This window comes from Leguminivora glycinivorella, chromosome 8 (assembly GCF_023078275.1).
Source record: "Leguminivora glycinivorella isolate SPB_JAAS2020 chromosome 8, LegGlyc_1.1, whole genome shotgun sequence".
In the NCBI taxonomy this organism is placed as follows: domain Eukaryota; kingdom Metazoa; phylum Arthropoda; class Insecta; order Lepidoptera; family Tortricidae; genus Leguminivora; species Leguminivora glycinivorella.
In genome coordinates this window covers 14,748,655-14,766,734 of record NC_062978.1, presented here as the reverse complement: position 1 = coordinate 14,766,734, position 18,080 = coordinate 14,748,655, and the positions used below count along the sequence as shown (strand labels likewise).

Here is an 18,080-nt window from a genome sequence, read left to right as displayed (position 1 = left end):
AAATTTATGGGATTTGGGGTAGCACTAGTTGAGCAAAACGAGTTTGTCAATGGTTTTTGTTGTGTTTTTGGAGCTGTCAGTTCAATTTGAATTGATATTGGAAACAGAAGGTGCCAATTTTAATATCCAGTGAGCTGTAAAAACTTACAAAACAAAACTACTAAATCGTGAAAACTTATAACTATGGAAGAGGAATCTACACTGGCAGAACCGTCGCTAGACAAACAATTAAAGGGACATAAAAATGCTATCACTTCGCTTTATTTTAGCGGAAATGAAAATCAAATAGCAACAGGGTCTTTAGACAACAGTATTCTAGTAAGTAACAAATGATTATAGTTTATAGTAACTCGTATTTCAGCTTCTTCATAACTAACCGTTACGTGAAACTTTCAGTTATGGCAGCTACATGGGTGTATGAAGAGTTACCGGTTCCAAGGGCACACGGAAGCTGTAACGGACGTAACGTTCTCGCCTTCGGGCAAGCACATGGCCTCAGCATCTCGCGACAAGACTGTGCGGCTCTGGGTGCCGACAGTAACGGGCAGCACCGGCGTCTTCAAGGCGCATTCGCAGACCGTGCGCTCGGTGCAGTTCACACCTGATGAATCAAAGGTATGTTGGAGGGTGTGGCATGAATATGACTCCAATATAAACAGTCAAACAATTTACATTTATTGGCTTATTAAAGAAATATAAATTGTTCACAGATCTTAACAGCATCAGATGACAAAATAATCAAGCTATGGTCCAATGAGAGATACAAGTTTATATCATCTTTTGTTGGTCATAAGAACTGGGTCCGTTGTGCCCGGATGTCATATGATGGCTGCATTATAGCCTCATGTTCTGATGACAAGACAACAATGCTCTGGGACCCAGACTCTGGAAAAGAGGTTCACACTTATAAAGATCAGAAAGGTTTTGGAATGTGTTTAGCATGGCACCCCTCTGGTTGCTATATTGCCGTGGGAACAACCAAAGGCAATGTCAAACTGTATGATGTTAGAACTCATAATCTTGTACAGTATTACAGGTAAATTTTCATTGATAATATGTATTACAAATTTACTGCTGGTGGCCTAGTGGTAAGAGCGTGTGGCTTTCGATTCGGAGGTCGCGGGTTCGAACTCCGGCTCGTACCAATGAGTTTTTTGGAACTTATGTGCGAAAGTCATTTGAGATTTGCCAGTCACTTTTCGGTGAAGGAAAACATCATGAGGAAACCGGACTAATTCCAATAAGGCCTAGTTACCCTTCGGGTTGGAAGGTCAGATGGCAGTCGCTTTCGTAAAACTAGTGCCTACGCCAAATCTTGGAATTAGTTGTCAGAGCGGACCCCACGCTCCCAAGAGCCGTGGCAAATGCCGGGATAAGGCAAGGAGGATGATGATATATATGTATTACAAATTTACCCCTATAGCCCCTTTTTTAAAGTTAATTTGAAAATTTATTTTCTAATTTAAACTCATTCAGACTACCACATGTTCCCTTTTTTTACTTTTAATTTTAAGTGCATAATCTGGTTTTAATGTTATGGCCTTTTACATGTTACAGTATACACAGTGATGCAGTCACGCAGTTGTCATTTCATCCTAGTGGCAGCTACATTCTCACAGCTAGTAAAGATGGAAAAATAAAGGTATGAAATGTGAATTTACAGAATTTGATGGGTTTCAAAATAAGGTTGTTTGGTGTCTGTAACCCAATATTATTTCAGATTTTGGACTTGCTTGAGGGTCATCCTTTGTTTACTCTTACTGGGCACACTGGTTCAGTCAATGCAATCAATTTCTCTCCTGGTGGAGACTATTTTGCATCAGCTGGTGAAGACAAACAGGTGGGCTATAAGACATAAGTACTCCATTAGAAACTAAAAAAAAAAATGGCATTTAGAATATAGATCATTATTAACTATATTATAGTAGACTCAGGTGTGAAGCCAGATCTGAGCCTAAGACTAAGAGTAAGAAAATTCTAACCATTTTTGAATTGAATTTTCTCTAATAATGAAAGTATTTGATTGCTATTGGTTTGGTTAATGGATTTTTGTTAATTTGTAACCAGTTTTATAGGTAGTTATAAATTATCTTGTGAATCATATAATTTTTTTTTGCAGGTGCTTCTGTGGAATACCAATTTTACAGAGGTTTCAAATGAAATGAAAGAAAATTTGGGATCACATAAATCTCGATCTCCCACTTCTGTGAAAGGGAAAAAACAGGTTGTGAAAAAACCATTCAGAGTAGCTTAATAGTTCTTCATTAGTTAGTGTAAATAGAAACATAATAGATATATGTAAAACATGATAATATGCATTTAGAGACATTATATTTTCGATATTAGAATAAGCCCACTAAAATAAAACTATCTTTATATGCAGGACTGGTCAATCTCTGCTGTTTCCTCAGAGTACTTTAAAGCCATTCAGAAACTACAGTTCAGAGATAATTGCGCCTATTAATCATATTAAACATTCTTCATCATGATAGATATATAATGTCAAAAAACTAATTTATTCAATCATATGCACATCAGGGGAGCAAGATTTGGTATCTATGTTATCATAGCAGCAAGTATCCCCAAGCCTCTTTCGTCCACATTGATCCACCTGAAAGCACAGGCTGTCAGACATGTGACATTGACAGACCAAATGCAGTACCGATGAGTAGCCTATCTAGCCGGAAACACTTTCGATTACTTACCAGAAGCTTGAGTCCATCAAGCAGTGCAAGATCGGCAACATTTCGCGAACAACCCAGAGCAAACAGCACCATATTGGAATCTCGCCAAGAAGAGGTTGAACTATCCCAGAATTCTAGTCACCAAAACATAACAAGTTCTGACCTACATACAACACGGAAGTCAGGGAAGTCAGTTGAGTGTGTAAGTACCGGCACTGTCGGCGACATGAGTCATATACCTCGTGTGGCACCATCTCGTACTACTTACACCATGCCTTGTATCACCAGCAATAACACTATAAATGAACCTAATTCAGAGGAAGATTTGTTTGGCATGATTAAGTTGAAAGAGAATGATATCTGTTATACAAGCGGAACTATAGAATGGGTTGGTAGAAAAAGGAGCTTCCCAATCAACAGTGGATTCAAACTCTTGAATGATACTTACAGACATGAACCTCTTGAGAAGAAAGTCAAGACAGATTTAACTTACACTTGTAATAGTAGTAAATTGAAGGACTGTGACTGTGCCGACGTCCTGCCCACTATGAATGCAATTGTAGACCATTTGAATGCTCTCCATGAGGCGGTGGACCTAGTAGACCTTAGAGTTAACACTCTTGAAAATGCTGTATAGCAGTATTAGTTTGTTTAATTTCAAGATATTAAAAAGTAAAGAAACTTATGATTTACTTATTTCATTCTGTAGGTGGTTGAATAAAAACCACATAATTTGTATAAAAAATATATATTTCTTAAAATACTGTTAAAATGATCTAGTTTTATATATTGTCTATAATATTTTTGTCACAGGGAAATATGTATCTAAACAGAGGTAAATATTAATAGGGTAAATTGCCAGTAACTGACTAGTATCCAATAACTTAACATATAAATAGAGCTCATTTTTACATAAAATTTCTAGTACTGGCCATGTTATGCTAAAATGAATTCTGTTCATGAATACACAGAGTTCATTTTTAGTACAAGGTGGCCAGTTACTGGCAATTTACCCTAATTTTAACCAAAGTAATACAATAATATATTAAAAGGGATCCAAAAACTGTTTTCCATGATTAGGATTGTTTTTTTTTTTAATTTATACATATATATCAAGAAATTAGACAGACTTTAATGCATTTGTGCACTCTGTAATAGAATACATAAACCATATAATATAACAAAACAGGTTGACTGACTACTTGTGGTGACAATGTGAGTAGCAGTGATGAATTAGCAATTAATATGTATTCACGCCCATTTTATGTTCATGTAATCAACATCGTTTAGTAATTTGATAAGGGCAAAGATTTTAATAATAATCATTATCAAAAACTGAAACATTATATTGAAAACAGAATAGTAAATCTTATGATGGGAAGAAATGACAGGGAAACAGACTTGGGTGCAAGTAACATAATGATATGCTGTCATTTATACCCACCAAACATATACTACCACTTCTGTGCCTGGTGGGGTTGAATGGAAATACCTAGACCATGAAAATAGATAACATTGGATAGTGCCCTTTTTCTTGATCAAGAATAAACAGCCAGAAACGTATAACAAGGGCCTGCTCCTGGTTAACACTTTCGAAACCGGGCTCTACGCGGCGCTACGACATTTTCGCTACATACGGGGAAACCCATGTAATCGGCTACGCTTCTACGAGCGGTGTACCCGACAGTCGGGTTCTTGGTAGCGAAAGTGTTAAACAAAAAACTTATCCAGGCAATGAAGTTTTATGCTTCAGATTGTGTTTACTGTGTTCCCACATATGTAGTCTTCTTGCCTGTTTTTTTAATAACCTCTAATAGCTGATCAGCGCTAAGCGTTGAGGTTACGGAAACCTTCTGTTCTGGTAAGCTAATGGTGATAGCATCTACTCCTTGGCCCTTGAGCCTGTTGAGGACTCTTTCCACTGCTCCAGAGCAGCCTTCGCAAGTCATTTCTACGTTGAAAATATGAGTCTGGAACAAATAAAATTTTTATGTTAGAGCATACACTGCTTCTTTACTTCTAAATTCTAAACGGTTTGAAAGACAACGCAAAAGGAGAAACATGAATAAATTGCAATATTAAATTGAGAACGTTACCGATGACATTTTATTTAGCTTCTAATTTACACTGTTCGATTTAACGGTGAGATTAGACTAGGTAAATTTGGAATAATCTAATACAGTTAGAATTAGTACAATGTTTATCAGACTTGTTGAACTATTAACGTCATCGCATAGATTATCTATCTGTCAAAAGTATATTCACCTACTTGCTATCGGGGTGAACTGCGAAAGTAAAGTAGTCACAAACTACTACTAGTCAATTGCAGAAATTTTTCTCTTTCACTCCTGGGCGAACGGGTGGATCTAAGTAACCCTTATATTCATTTTGTTCATTCTTCTATTCATTGATCATTTTCAGCGTTTTTATTGCACAGTGAAATGGCTTTTTATTGTCTATGCTATGCCATTTTGACATTGTTTGACAAATGGTACCGTATGTCTTGGACGATTGGCGACTGGCGTGAAATTTTTATATTTAATTTCTAAGGAAGAATGAGCCGCAAATGAAAACATGTCAATTAGGGAAAATCTCGCAGAACTTGGCTGGTAATTAAACCACAAAACTGTTAGCTGGTCTTGTATCTGGACTATTACTTAATGACCGTGTGATTCTTTCAGGCACATTACTCAAGAAGGTTTCGATACTATTAGTGAGAACGGAACAATTCAGGATGTAGATGTTCTGACCAAACGAGCTTTAGATGTAAGTAATTACGGTGGTATAACTCGGTATATGAAAGGCTAACCGATTTCAATTCTAACATGACTGTTTCCAGTACGACCTGCGGGATATTGGCGAGGCCGCGTTTCCTGAGGATTTCCCTAAGGATCCGTCGAAGCTCGAGAAACCGATCGTCGTGCAAATACAAAAGATACGGAATGTGTCGGCACCGAAAGCTAATGAAGAATCTAATTATGCGCCACGAATGTTAAAATTGATCTTAAATGACGGGAAAAGTTCATGCACTGGATTGGAGACAAGCCCAATCTCTAGTATAAGTATAAATACGCCGCCGGGAACCAAATTGTTGCTGAAGAATGAGGGGTTGGAGGTGTGCCATGGGGTCATCTGGCTCACACCCAGTGTGGTCACCGTGTTGGGGGGTAAAGTGGCCCACATGATCGAGAAATGGGAGTTGGTCCGGAGTCTTGCCAAGCACACTAGGGGTGAGTTTTCTTTAATACTTTATATAGCCTATTGTACAACAAAATAAAAACAAAAAACTTATCCTTCTGATACCAGCCTGTGTTATTTAACTTGACCAATAAGAAAGCCTTTAACACATTTTTTTAAATGTAATTATATCCAAACACATCTTTATGTAACTTTATCCATTACTACATATTTTAGACCGTACTTCTAACTAGAATCTTATAAATGCGCAATAACGGTCAGCGCTAAACTTATATGCCGCTACTTGTAAAGGTATTGACCATGTTTATGGTGCATTCTGTATAGTAAAAAGTACAGTCAACCAATTGGAACCCTAGGCCACTTCTTTTCTTACAATCTGATTTATAACGTCACTATGACATAGTTCTACAGTGGCCTAGGGTTCCAATTGGTTGACTGTACTTACAAATACAAATTGTTACTGTGTCAGAGATAATGTTGTGTTGTGTTTGGTCTTGTCCTATAGAAAATGTTCCTTGCTGTTAAAAAGACAAACGCCGTCACAATGGTCAGAATCTAATATAATTTTACTATACAAAAAAGGAAACCACAAAGATATTAGCAATTATAGGCCCATCAGTTTACTGCCAACTACATACAAACTTTTCTCCACAATCATTAATCAAAGAATAAAAGTAACTCTGGATAAGAAGCAACCAATAGAACAAGCCGGCTTCAGAAAGGGCTTCTCGACCATAGATCACATTCACAGCCTAGAACAAATCATTGAGAAATATCAAGAATTTTGACGACCACTTTACATCGTGTTCATTGATTATCAAAAGGCTTTTGATACTGTTTCTCATGACTGCATATGGAATACCTTAAATGCTCAGGAGGTAGAGCCAGAATACATAAGTATAATAAGAAATTTATATTCCAAGAGCACCAGCAAAATAAAGTTAGATAATATTGGTCCAAGTTTTCCGGTAGAAAGAGGAGTACGTCAGGGAGACCCCCTGTCCCCAACTATCTTCATAGCCATATTAGAAAACATTATTTGCAAACTAGAATGGAAAAACAAAGGTTTATTTATCCAAGGCAAGTATCTAAGCCATCTCAGGTTTGCAGATGATCTGGTGTTACTAGCAGAATCAGCATGTAGTCTTCAATCTATGATAGCAACTCTACACAATGCTAGTAAACAAGTAGGCCTTGAGATAAATATAAACAAAACCAAAACCATGTCAAACTTTAAAAAAATAGATATAATTTTAGACAGCAGACCATTAGAATATGTAGACCATTATATATATTTGGGAAAAATGATTGGCTTCAACCATAACAACAATGAACTGGAAATAGAGAGGAGAGTCAAAAGCACATGGGGCAAGTACTGGAACTATAAAGAAATATTTAAAAGTGAAATGCCTATATCGTTAAAAAAGAAAGTTATGGACACTTGCCTAATCCCCAGTTTAATATACGGATGCCAAACTTGGAATTTCAGCGATAAGGCCAAAAACAAGATAATTACATGTCAGAGAGACATGGAACGCAGCATGCTAAATCTGAAAAAGATATACAAAATAAGACACAGCATAATAAGAGCTAAAACAAAAACAATGGATGCTCTCAGCCAGGCAAGGAAATTAAAATGGAGATGGGCTGGACACGTAGCGCGCCTAAAGGACCACAGATGGACGAAATCAGTTACGACATGGAAAGGTCCTGCTGGAAAGCGCCGACAAGGAAAACCAAATGCACGCTGGGATGAGGACATCAAAAAAATCGCCAGACCAAACTGGCAAAAAATTGCTCAAGACCGACAAAAATGGCTAGCTTTGGAAGAGGCCTTCACCTAAGGGGTTCCTGTTTATAAAAAGATTTAATTGTAAACTTACTTAAAATATAAATGTAATCACTAACAAAAAACTAAATTAGAACTAGAGAAAAAAACTAACAATTACTAACAAATAGCAAAGATTTCATTGTACATAATAACAGGAAATAAAAGGCTTTTTATTTTATATTATTTATTATTATTTAAAAAGACAAATGAACGCCATAAATACCATAATTTTAATTCACTGACTAAGTCAAATCTTTAAATCTTGTGATTGTAAAGTCAGAAGAGCTCATATATATCTACAATCTTTATAGAGACAGGCAGACATAATGTACCAATGGACTTCAGGGATACATGATTATTTTGGTCAAAATTAGACATGGGCCGAATATTCGGCAAGTTTTGCAATGTTCGTATTAGGCTGAATATTTCAGTTGCATTGCCGAATATTTACCGAATAAACAAAGTAAATAACTAATGAAGATCTTAGGTATTCCTTTGGACAATAAGCTCCCTATTTTAGTAGCTTTCTAAGCAACTACTAAAAAGAGATAATTGCCTATGCGTCAAAATATAAATACAAAATTGAAAAAAACGTAGTTTAATTGAGAAGAGTTCAGAGTTGTTTTAACTGTTTTAGTTAAATCCATTAAATACTGAGAACATATGTAGTTCTAGTAACATATGTAAACCATTATCAATTATTTAATCGTTTCAATCTTAACATCCGCTTTCTAAATATGGCGTAACCGAATATTCGGCCGAATGTTCGGTTCGGTAAGAGCTGAACCGAATGTTCGGCCAAATATTCGTTTTCGGCAAAGTCCATATTCGGCCCATCTCTAGTCAAAATTATATTTATATATTAATTACCAAGGTATTGAAATTAATAATTAAATAGTATTTAATAGTTAAAACATTTCATACTGTGTGTTTCATACTATGTGGTGGCAAACAAGCACAAAGCATTATAGAAAAAACTAAACCCAAGGTGTTAACACACTGCACTGAGAAGCCCATTTTTGGGCAAAGATCTCCAGGGCAAGAGACTGCAAGACCTACTTACTTCTAAGTAGTTAATTACTAATTAAAATTTCCCAGGGGGAGTAGGAGTGGACGGTGGCCCTCCACCGTGGATCCCATTTGGTCAACGTCTAGAAGCCGTCACTGTGGACAAACAGTTCAAGAGCATACAAGAAGCATCCAAGCAGGACAATGCAGAGTTTGAGGCACAAAGAAAAGGTGCTATCGCTGAAGCCCAGAGGTTGTCTGGAGTTAAGAAGGTAGTATTTCCTTGAATTTATGATTGAAAATATTGAATTTTGGTGTTCTTTTTAACCCCCGACGCAAAAACGACGGGGTGTTATAAGTTTGTCGTGTCTGTCTCTCTGTATGTGTATCTGTCTGTGGCATCGTAGCTCCCGAACGGATGAACCGATTTAGATTTAGTTTTTTTTGTCTGAAAGCTGAGTTAGTCAGAAGTGTTCTTAGCCATGTTTCATGAAAATCGGTCTACTATGTCGCGGTCGGAGGTTTTTTCAAAATTTTAATTTTGTGGTTCGGTTATATTTTCAGTAACTTGATTGCTTCTTTTATGGATGTTCATAGAAAAAAATTGCTATACACACAACAGCAACATTCCATAACTATAAGCTGTATAAAAAAGTCCTAAAGTAATACTAAGGGCTTAGATTCACCATGTAAAGAGGCCCTTGGAAAATGAGCTGTGTGTTTTGGAGTGTCCTGAAGAAAAAAACTTTTTTAATCAATGAATTATTGTATTCATTTTCTAAATAGTAATTAATTATACTTATATGTTTTAGGTCTTTGGCGGAGGCACGAAACCTCTGCTGGATGCTAATGTGCAGAAAATCATTGATGCAGGCTTCACTGAGGAGCAGGCAGAGAATGCCCTGCGGTATACAAAAAATAATGTTGACCGGGCTCTTAGGATGCTGCAAAAGAGGGACAACTCTGAGAATAGAAGAGAGAGGCAGCAAAAGGAACCCGAGCAACCGAAGCGCAAGGGGCGTAACAAGGAGGCTAACGATGACGACAACATTGCCGTCAAACCCTCTGGAAAAGTATCTCTGTTTGACTTCTTAGAAGATAAACTACCCAATGTTCCCGAAAAAGACAAGAGCAATCGTCAATATAACAATAATACCAATGACGACAGGGAAAGTAGGAATTACAGGGACAGGGATAGCAGGGATAGAAACAGCGGTAAAAACAATCAACGGCCCCAAGGATCGCGGTACGAGGGCAACCACAGGCACCGGAACGACCGGGGACACTACAACGACGGCCACCACTCGCACAGAGAGGACCGGAAATATCAGCCACCAAACGAGAAACCACCTCGCTTCCAGAAAAAGCTTGAGGAAAAGAATAAACAACACCAGCAGCAACAGCAACAACAACAGCAAGGGAATTATAATTTAAATACTAATCCGTACGGGAACTCTTATAACAACCCGCCGCAACCCCAATACGGAGATAGGAATATGCGTAACGATAGAGTGAACGACAAGATGCAGCCTCAATACCGGAACAACAACCACATGGATAGCTTGACGGAGGCGACGGCGAGCATGAGCCTTCTGAGCCAGCGCGCGGACGAACGCTACGTCGGCGAGCAGTTCCAGAAGCCGTACATGCCGGCGCCCGCCGCGCGCGACATCCCGCCCTTCCGCCGCGCCAACGACGCGCCCAAGTACCAGGAGCCCTACCAGCGGCGGCAGCAGCAGCCTAATGGGTAAGAGATAGAAGAGTGCATTGCTAACTCTTATCGCTTTTTATGTCCATTAGTAATGCGGGCTACAAGAAATAGAGCTCGGACTCTGTCTATTTCTGAAATAATGTCCACATACAACATAATTGATTTTTAGGGAGACTCCTATTACTTGCGCGTTTTGAGTCTATTGTCTGACAAATTCGTTGACTATTATGATTCTATGCGCCTTGACATTCTTTAATGTCCATAACCTATGTTATACCCTAATTGCTTCATAATGAGTGGCAATGCGGAAAACTTGTAGTACTCATATTATCGATAACAAGAGAGGTTGTCGACAGGTACATGGAGGCGGCGTGCATGTACGGAGGCCCGGCGGCCGCGCAGGCGCCGAGCCCCGCGTCGGCGGCGCCGGCGGGCGTGGGCTACAACTACTCGCGGCCGCTGTACGCGCACGCGCCCGCTCCCGCGCCCGCGCCCGCGCACGCGCACGCTCCCGCGCACGCGCACGGCCATGGCCAGTACGCGCGCGAGCGCGGCCCCTTCCTGCCCGGCTCGCTGCTCGGCTTCCAGAACGCGGCCGTCAACGAGCAGGCGCGCGCCATGCTGGGCGTGGCCGATATACGCTGGAAGGTCGGCGACCGCTGTCTGGCGCTCTACTGGGAGGATAACAACGTGAGTATAGCGCCTACTCGAGCTCCAAGTATACAAATTGACTCGGGCTTAACACCACCACGCTTCGCCACGGCAATTAATCGTAGCGAACGTGTTGATGCCGAAAATATTTCCTCCTCTAAGACGACAGGGGACCACCGAAAGGCCTCAAAACTACTTTTGCTTATAAGCGTTTTCCCTTCTTTTCATACTTGAATATGCAGAATACATTTTTGAATTATTTTCGTAAATAACTTTTTTATGATATGATATATAGCCTGACAAGTTTTTATTTGACCCTCGCCACGTTGCGGATTTTCAGCTGAACTTATTTCTTTTCCTGGCAAGGAATAATATTTGACACCCGTTGTTGAAAGTCATTGAAATTGAATGTCAGTGATGTAAACGAGAAGTAAATATTTTAAATTTTCTAACGGTTTCATCGCAAATATGCCCAAAATAATATTTAAAAAAGTGAAAATTATTATATTTAAGGTGATAAATTACTAACAACAAAAAAGGATGAAGGATTTTAAAGAACTGAATTTGCTGACTGTGCCATGTATCTATATATATGAAGTTTGTTTATTTGTCAAGACTCATCCAGAACTCTTCAAAACTTTTAAAGACATAAGTAACTTTCCTTCAAGGTACCCAAATCGGCTTGCCGGTCCTGGGCGGATGACACAATTGTACAGCAATAATGCATATTGTAAATCCATTGACATTTTTAATTGCCTTCATGATGACAAAGATTTACCTATTAGTTTATTTAAGCGCAAACTAAAGAACTGGCTTATTCAACAATGTTTTTACTCGGTGGAAGAATATTTTGATTATTATAGACATCAAACTTGACATTCTATGATATATTTATTAATTAGCTGAATGTGTATTGTAGTTGTGTTATTTTAGTAGCAATATAATTGTAATTTGGACATTTTTAGTAAATACGTTAAATATGACTGACCTTATTTTAGATTTAAGTACTTGAGAGTACCATTGCATGCTTTTTCTTATTTAGGTTGTATAATAATTTTGCATGCCAGTTTCTGGTGGAATGTGTGTGACTACAATATATGTGAACATCTCCTGTACCACATTTTAAAGCGAAATAAATATTTGATTGGTTGATTGATTGATTGACAGTACCTATTTCGATAACAATGGTCCGAAATCGGTTGTTGACATGTCCGGTACTGACAATTTATAGTGCGGTTCTCCTGTACTGATTATTTGGTTTCGATTTAGCTTAATATATTTTTTTGTTCTTATTTAAGGTGTCTGTAGCTCTGCCGTGAAAAATATTTATAGAAATAAGAAGGCCGCTACATCATTGACACCAGAATAAAACAAGGTCCCACGCAAAAAGAAAATAAACATCGACGACTTCGATAAAGGCACAAGATTTATGGATTTTAGGCTGTGCGGAAACAAGTAGCGAGTATTTAAACCTTGCTTATTAAACTTTGTTTCTCTTAAACCCTGTTTTCATTTTCTACAAATATTAAAGCGAAACCAGTACACGCTGTCCCCATTATATATGACGTCCGCACATTATTGCCATATGAAAGCGGTTTGTAGCGACACTCTTTCAGGGTCAAATATTAAAATCTTGTCAGGCTATACTAAACATAAATAAATTATACTGTCGAGATATACGCGGCGGGGAACTTTGTTTTGAAAACGTGTGTATTTTGTTACAGTTCTATGAAGCAGAGATCACCGGTATATCCGCTAACACGGTAGTAGTCAAATTCTGTGCGTATGGCAACCACGAAGAAGTTCTTAAATCCAATTGCCTGCCATTCCCTAATCAAGGTTAGTATTTTTTTACTAATATGAAAATTTTAACTAGAATTGTCATGTTTCATTATCTCGTGAATAATCTGCGTTTAGGGACGTTCATAAATTATAATGTCCAGATTTGCTACCTCTTCTAGAGATATATCGTAAAATGTGTGTTGAATTGTTGATCTCTTCCTCTCGCTTCTTATCTCACGTGAGACCTTTCAAAATCCGTACCTAGTTAAAAGGTCGCGCGCACGTTACTTGTAGGGAAAGCGAATACGATTAGACGGGTCCAGACTGACCGCACGCCACGCGAGGCGGTGCCAGTGCCTCGCGAGGAGAACGTCCGTGCTCATGCGCGCACGTTTGCCTCGCCCGAGCAAATTTGCTCGGCAAGATGGCGGCCCTCGGTCAGCTGTTCAAAATAGCTCTCTAGGCATGCGGCCAGTGTGAACCCGCCTATTGACGATAGCAGCGCTCGATGTGACGAATTTTCTATATCGCTGCCGGTCCTGCCGATGTCTCAATTATTTTCTGTATTTCTAATAATTATTTGTGGGTACTTTGTACAGTAGGAAATGTACAATAAGTGATTATTGCATGCAGCGGCTCCAGCGCCGGCGGTGGCGCCGGGCGTGGGCGGGTACCTGCGGGGCGGCGGGTTCCCCGCGCGGCGCGCCTAGGCCCGCGGCGCGGCGCCCGCACGCGCGCGCGCCGCGCAGCTGACCGCCGCCGCGCCGCACCCGCGCCGGGTGACGTCGTCGGTGGCGGCCGACTGCCAGGCCCCCGTCACCGGGTGACGTCGTCGGTGGCGGCCGACTGCCAGGCCCCCGTCGTTCTCGCCCGGCCGCCCGGCGGTATGTGAATATTTATCTTTGGGATCATCCGGCGGTGAAAAAGCGATGGTCGGCCTCCGCGGGAGCACGGTTTAATTTTTAACACGTGGGTCTTTAAGGCTCTGAATGATTACTTATGAGACGTTGGGTTTTTTCGCCTCGTGCCTAAAAAAAAGATCGACAGCCGTTCGGTCGTCGCCCTCCTTCTCGATTAATATTTATTCTAAAATTCGATATGGGTAAGAGAGGCTGCGAGATACGTATGAACCCTTCACGCGCTGATTTGGGTTAACTGCTAGTAATATATTAGCTATTGAACGCAAATAAATATGTATTTCAACGTATGTACTCGCGGGCCGATTAATGTTGATCGATGTTACCCGTATACCACTCTTACCTGATTGACCTTATCTAATTTGTGCGACTGTAAATTCGACGATAACTTCAGATCTATGCGATAACCCTCAGTGTCTATACCGATGAAGTTTTAATAGTATCACATGGCCCCTGAACGCTGAAGTTCACAGATTACAAACACCTCTCCACCGAGCTTGTGAGGTGAAAACTAATTTTACGCATCTCTTTTATTAGACTCACGAAAATAGTCAGAACTGCTTGCTATCTCGTTACTTACTGGACAGGTGCCATACAAGTAAACTAAGAGCTATAATGGATCTATGTTTATCTGTAGACAAAAGTTTTCTTTCTCACTTGTACGGGTAATGGCAGCTCCAAAATACTTTAGTATATTGTTTTTGCTATACGGCCTAACATGCCTACTCTTATCTGTTTTAATACTTCTGGATCCTTTATACTCGTAGTTCCGATTCTACATTTCTGTATTAATATTTCACGGAACGACACCTATATTAAATCTCTTTACGCTATACATTGAAATAGATATCATACACGAAAAAAAAACGACAAGGCCCATTCTCTACAAGGCTCTTTACGCTATTTCAACTATAAAAGCGCTAGTTCATTTTTGTTAACAACAATTGAGAGTAATCTTGGATCATATTAAATAAACTTGAAATATTATAATTACAACAGAATCTATTACGCACGAATAAAGAGTCCTTTTGAGTCATGTGACATTCGCCAATCAAAATATGTACCTACCTTTAATTTGGAAAATAATAGTCATGGTCGTGAGTTCAAGCCTCCTTGGTTCTCCTTGGCTCAATGGTTCTAATGATTCTGATTCGGAAAAAATACAAAAAGAGGGTATATGGTCATGTTCGTCAGGTCGAACATTGTCCATTTGAGCGCAGTCACAAAAGCGCTCTCCTGATTTTGCCCTAAAAACTTGAGTTAAGTACTATAGGCTACTTTCCTCCTAGTCAAATCAGTTTCTTTTTAAGAACTGTCAAAACGACTTTGAACGACTTGCTAAAATATGGAATTAATACGAAATCGAATTGAGTGACGTCACGGTCAACTGATTTACTTTATATATTTCTATAATATAAATTGGAGTTAAAAATAACTTCTATTCCTGTTTTTGTTGTTTATTTCGTGCATGGTATAAAATATTTTATTTTAAGTACAGTCAAGTTGTCTATTGTTGATGCAGACAACTGCCTACTAGGTAGCTGGGAAAAAGTAGAAAAACCATCCGCAAGCGTACGCGGGCATGACCCCATTTGCATTGTTACCTATCCACCCCTATGGAGGGGTAGTTTTCCGTCGAGTGTCTCTTTTCTCTAATATTACTTTGCCGGGAAAATTTCGACTATGGCCAATCGGAGGTTAGAAGTTGCAAAGTTGAAGTTACATGTGTGATAACTTCGTCTTCTTGACGTGTCATACTCATGAAATCGTAAATAAACCGATCTCCGATTGAGCTATTTGATTCATCTGACCGTTTTGCTATTAGATAAAATATGGTAGATATCCGAAGTATCTGTTTACGTCTCTTGTCTTTTTTGAATTATCGGAGTTAGAGATGGAAATTCTGAACCTCGAATTTACAAAATTCTACGTCTGGTCGTTCAATCCAGCCCTTATCGCACCTTTATTACTCGATTATCTGACAATGCAATGAAGAGTGGATAGAAATAACTATCATAATATTATGTAGCTCTCAACTCAATGAGCACTAAGCAAGCGCGGATCCAGCTTCGTGCCCAGGGGGGGGGGGGGTCACGTGGTGGTCCATTTGTATGGCCAGCCTAGGCTCCAGGGGGGGGGGGGAAGGAGTCATGACCCTGGATCCGCGCATGGCACTAAGGTGAAATGATTAATGATCCTTACGAGAGCATAAAGTTATTTTGTTTAGAAAAACTTGGCTGGAGGAGCGTTAGTTGGTGGGATATTTTTTAGCGTAAAAGGATATAACTCTCTTGCGATAATTTATTGACCTGTATGTAACCAATCGTAGCACGTAGCTTGTATAAGTGTATTTCGTTGTATTTTAGCGCAAAACAGTGTAATATATTAATTATTGCAGGTTAATGTCAAGATGTTGTTTGAAAAGTATTTTTATTTACCTTAACCAGTGTAAACACTTGTGTTTTAAAGTTACTAGCAATCGTGAATAATGAAGTTTTATTTGAATATTTTTTACATTTAATTTATTTTACACCAGATCTGTAACACGTTGACACGCCTTGTGTTATCATAGTTTAAATTCGCCCTAAGATTGTTCACGAGTACATTTGTATCATCCAACTGAGCCTGCATTTGGTGACCGACTTACTTCTTACTTAAAGAAGTGTACGTATACAGTTAAGGCCTTAATAAAATTTGTCTACGTATCAAACGTTCCATCTACAAAGACGCGAGCTCTAGATCGTAATTTTGAAAAATCTGCTCGTCATCGTGATTGACACGATCTTTATAGGCCACGTAGTCCGATTTTGTTATTGAAATATTGATATATCTAAAATTAGTGTACCTAAGTAAGTAGAAAGTAGAACTCTCCGATACAAAATAATTAAATTTTGGATGATTTAAGACTCCATTAAGTCTTTAACTATGAACTACACTTAATACGAATAAATATTTTAAATTTGTCAAAAATAATTAACCGCCCCATAAATTAGCGTTTTAAATAGGTACATGGTATCATTTAGATAGTTTACGGGTCTGTGCAATCTCTGTGGAGGCGGCATGGCACGCACCACCCTTCCAAGCCGAAGTTACCATCCCTTGCGCTATGAGAACGAAACGCTTTGCGTCTCTCTATCACTCTTTCATATTATTAGTGCGACAAGGACAGTTAAGTTTCCTTCACTATATACGGAGCATAAGCGAATGGGATGTTGGCTACGCTTTTAAGTATGTTATTAATTTAGGTCACCAAATTCAGACCCCAAGTTTAAAGAAACTTAGAGCAAAACATAAAGTTTTTCTCTTTAGTCATTAACTGCAGTTTGTCAACGGTTAGATTAACACGTTGTTGCTTCGTTGGATACATTTTGTATAGGTAGATACCAATTTTATGTTAAGGTAACCGTTTATTAACAAAAAGCTATTAAAAGAAAATGTACTAAAAGCAGCTGTTTCATTCCCCTTACCGTCCACTTCCGCCCTGCAACGTAATTATTTATGAGTAGTCACAAAGGGGACACATGGACTATCCCTGTAGTAAAGCAATCCCTTGGCTGCACCTGCACAGGTAGGTACCATGATCGCGTTTATGGGAGACATAAAATTTTACCCCTCTACACATAAGAGGGGCTACAAATGCGTGACTGGTAATAAGTCTTCGAGACTCACTGCACCAGAACGGAAAGTCTCACAATAACAAATACAAAAATGTCTTTAATCACAAATTGGAAAGTTGCATTTAATCCACAAGAACAGTGCAATTTGACGCAAAAATTAACTACATTTTTGTATTTGTACATCAAGGATTATTAATATTTTGGAACATAATAGTTACCTCATGGCTCGTAGGTGATGTAAGAAGCAGTATGTGTCACATGGTAGCAGAATAATTTCCATCTTGGGAGATCGCATTTAATCTCTCACTCCGCGAGGATTCTATTCTAGAATCCCTTGCTACGCTCAGGATTTAATTACAGAGTCCTTTGTTTCGGGTAGGATTCAATGTACGCCTTCGCCGTAATTATGTTAATTGTCAATAAGCTCGCTTATGTGGTACACTCTACTAGGTACCTATATATTTCTTTTTACATTTCTTGTACAGTTGGTGTGTATGCGGCATAAAGTTTGAGAACCATTTGTTTAAGTAATTACAGAACAAAAAAAACCGGCCAAGTGCGAGTAGTACTCGCGTTGTAAGTATACGGCCCGCCTGATGTAAAGCGGTCACCGTAACCTATGGACGCCTGCAACTCAAACAGTGTCACATGCGCGTTGCCACCCCATTAGAAACTTGTACA

At 39.1% G+C, this 18,080-nt stretch overlaps 4 protein-coding genes across 4 annotated transcripts; 3 read left to right on the top strand and 1 right to left on the bottom strand.

Moving 5' to 3' along the window:
• The first annotated feature begins 74 nt into the window (after positions 1 to 74).
• On the top strand, positions 75 to 2,511 carry LOC125228580 (POC1 centriolar protein homolog A-like). Its single transcript, XM_048133200.1, has 7 exons — positions 75 to 318; positions 397 to 615; positions 711 to 1,036; positions 1,558 to 1,642; positions 1,721 to 1,840; positions 2,120 to 2,224; positions 2,384 to 2,511. The coding sequence occupies exons 1-7, from the start codon at positions 184 to 186 to the stop codon at positions 2,462 to 2,464; spliced, it is 1,071 nt and encodes a 356-aa protein (XP_047989157.1). The 5' UTR covers positions 75 to 183; the 3' UTR covers positions 2,465 to 2,511.
• A 153-nt stretch (positions 2,512 to 2,664) lies between these two features.
• LOC125228581 lies at positions 2,665 to 4,271 on the top strand. Its single transcript, XM_048133201.1, has one exon. The coding sequence runs from the start codon at positions 2,665 to 2,667 to the stop codon at positions 3,319 to 3,321; it is 657 nt and encodes a 218-aa protein (XP_047989158.1). The 3' UTR covers positions 3,322 to 4,271.
• On the bottom strand, positions 4,013 to 4,936 carry LOC125228582 (copper transport protein ATOX1). The gene is made up of 3 exons (XM_048133202.1): positions 4,781 to 4,936; positions 4,399 to 4,654; positions 4,013 to 4,271 (listed from the first exon to the last, which is right to left on the bottom strand). Exons 1-2 carry the CDS (start codon positions 4,787 to 4,789, stop codon positions 4,445 to 4,447), a joined length of 219 nt encoding a protein of 72 aa, XP_047989159.1. The 5' UTR covers positions 4,790 to 4,936; the 3' UTR covers positions 4,013 to 4,271; positions 4,399 to 4,444.
• A 243-nt stretch (positions 4,937 to 5,179) lies between these two features.
• LOC125228578 (tudor domain-containing protein 3) lies at positions 5,180 to 15,168 on the top strand. Its single transcript, XM_048133199.1, has 8 exons — positions 5,180 to 5,293; positions 5,366 to 5,450; positions 5,524 to 5,914; positions 8,812 to 8,993; positions 9,534 to 10,468; positions 10,789 to 11,122; positions 12,808 to 12,922; positions 13,499 to 15,168. Exons 1-8 carry the CDS (start codon positions 5,259 to 5,261, stop codon positions 13,573 to 13,575), a joined length of 2,154 nt encoding a protein of 717 aa, XP_047989156.1. The 5' UTR covers positions 5,180 to 5,258; the 3' UTR covers positions 13,576 to 15,168.
• Positions 15,169 to 18,080: the final 2,912 nt, after the last annotated feature.

Bases quoted from the DNA above. Each gene is read 5' to 3' on its own strand.
- LOC125228580 (XM_048133200.1), top strand. From the start codon at position 184: ATGGAAGAGGAATCTACACTGGCAGAACCGTCGCTAGACAAACAATTA. The intron at 616-710 runs GTATGTTGGAGG...AATTGTTCACAG, and splicing joins TCACACCTGATGAATCAAAG to ATCTTAACAGCATCAGATGA. The intron at 2,225-2,383 runs GTTGTGAAAAAA...CTTTATATGCAG, and splicing joins CTGTGAAAGGGAAAAAACAG to GACTGGTCAATCTCTGCTGT.
- LOC125228581 (XM_048133201.1), top strand. From the start codon at position 2,665: ATGAGTAGCCTATCTAGCCGGAAACACTTTCGATTACTTACCAGAAGC.
- LOC125228578 (XM_048133199.1), top strand. From the start codon at position 5,259: ATGTCAATTAGGGAAAATCTCGCAGAACTTGGCTG. The intron at 5,451-5,523 runs GTAAGTAATTAC...GACTGTTTCCAG, and splicing joins TGACCAAACGAGCTTTAGAT to TACGACCTGCGGGATATTGG. The intron at 5,915-8,811 runs GTGAGTTTTCTT...AAAATTTCCCAG, and splicing joins TCTTGCCAAGCACACTAGGG to GGGGAGTAGGAGTGGACGGT.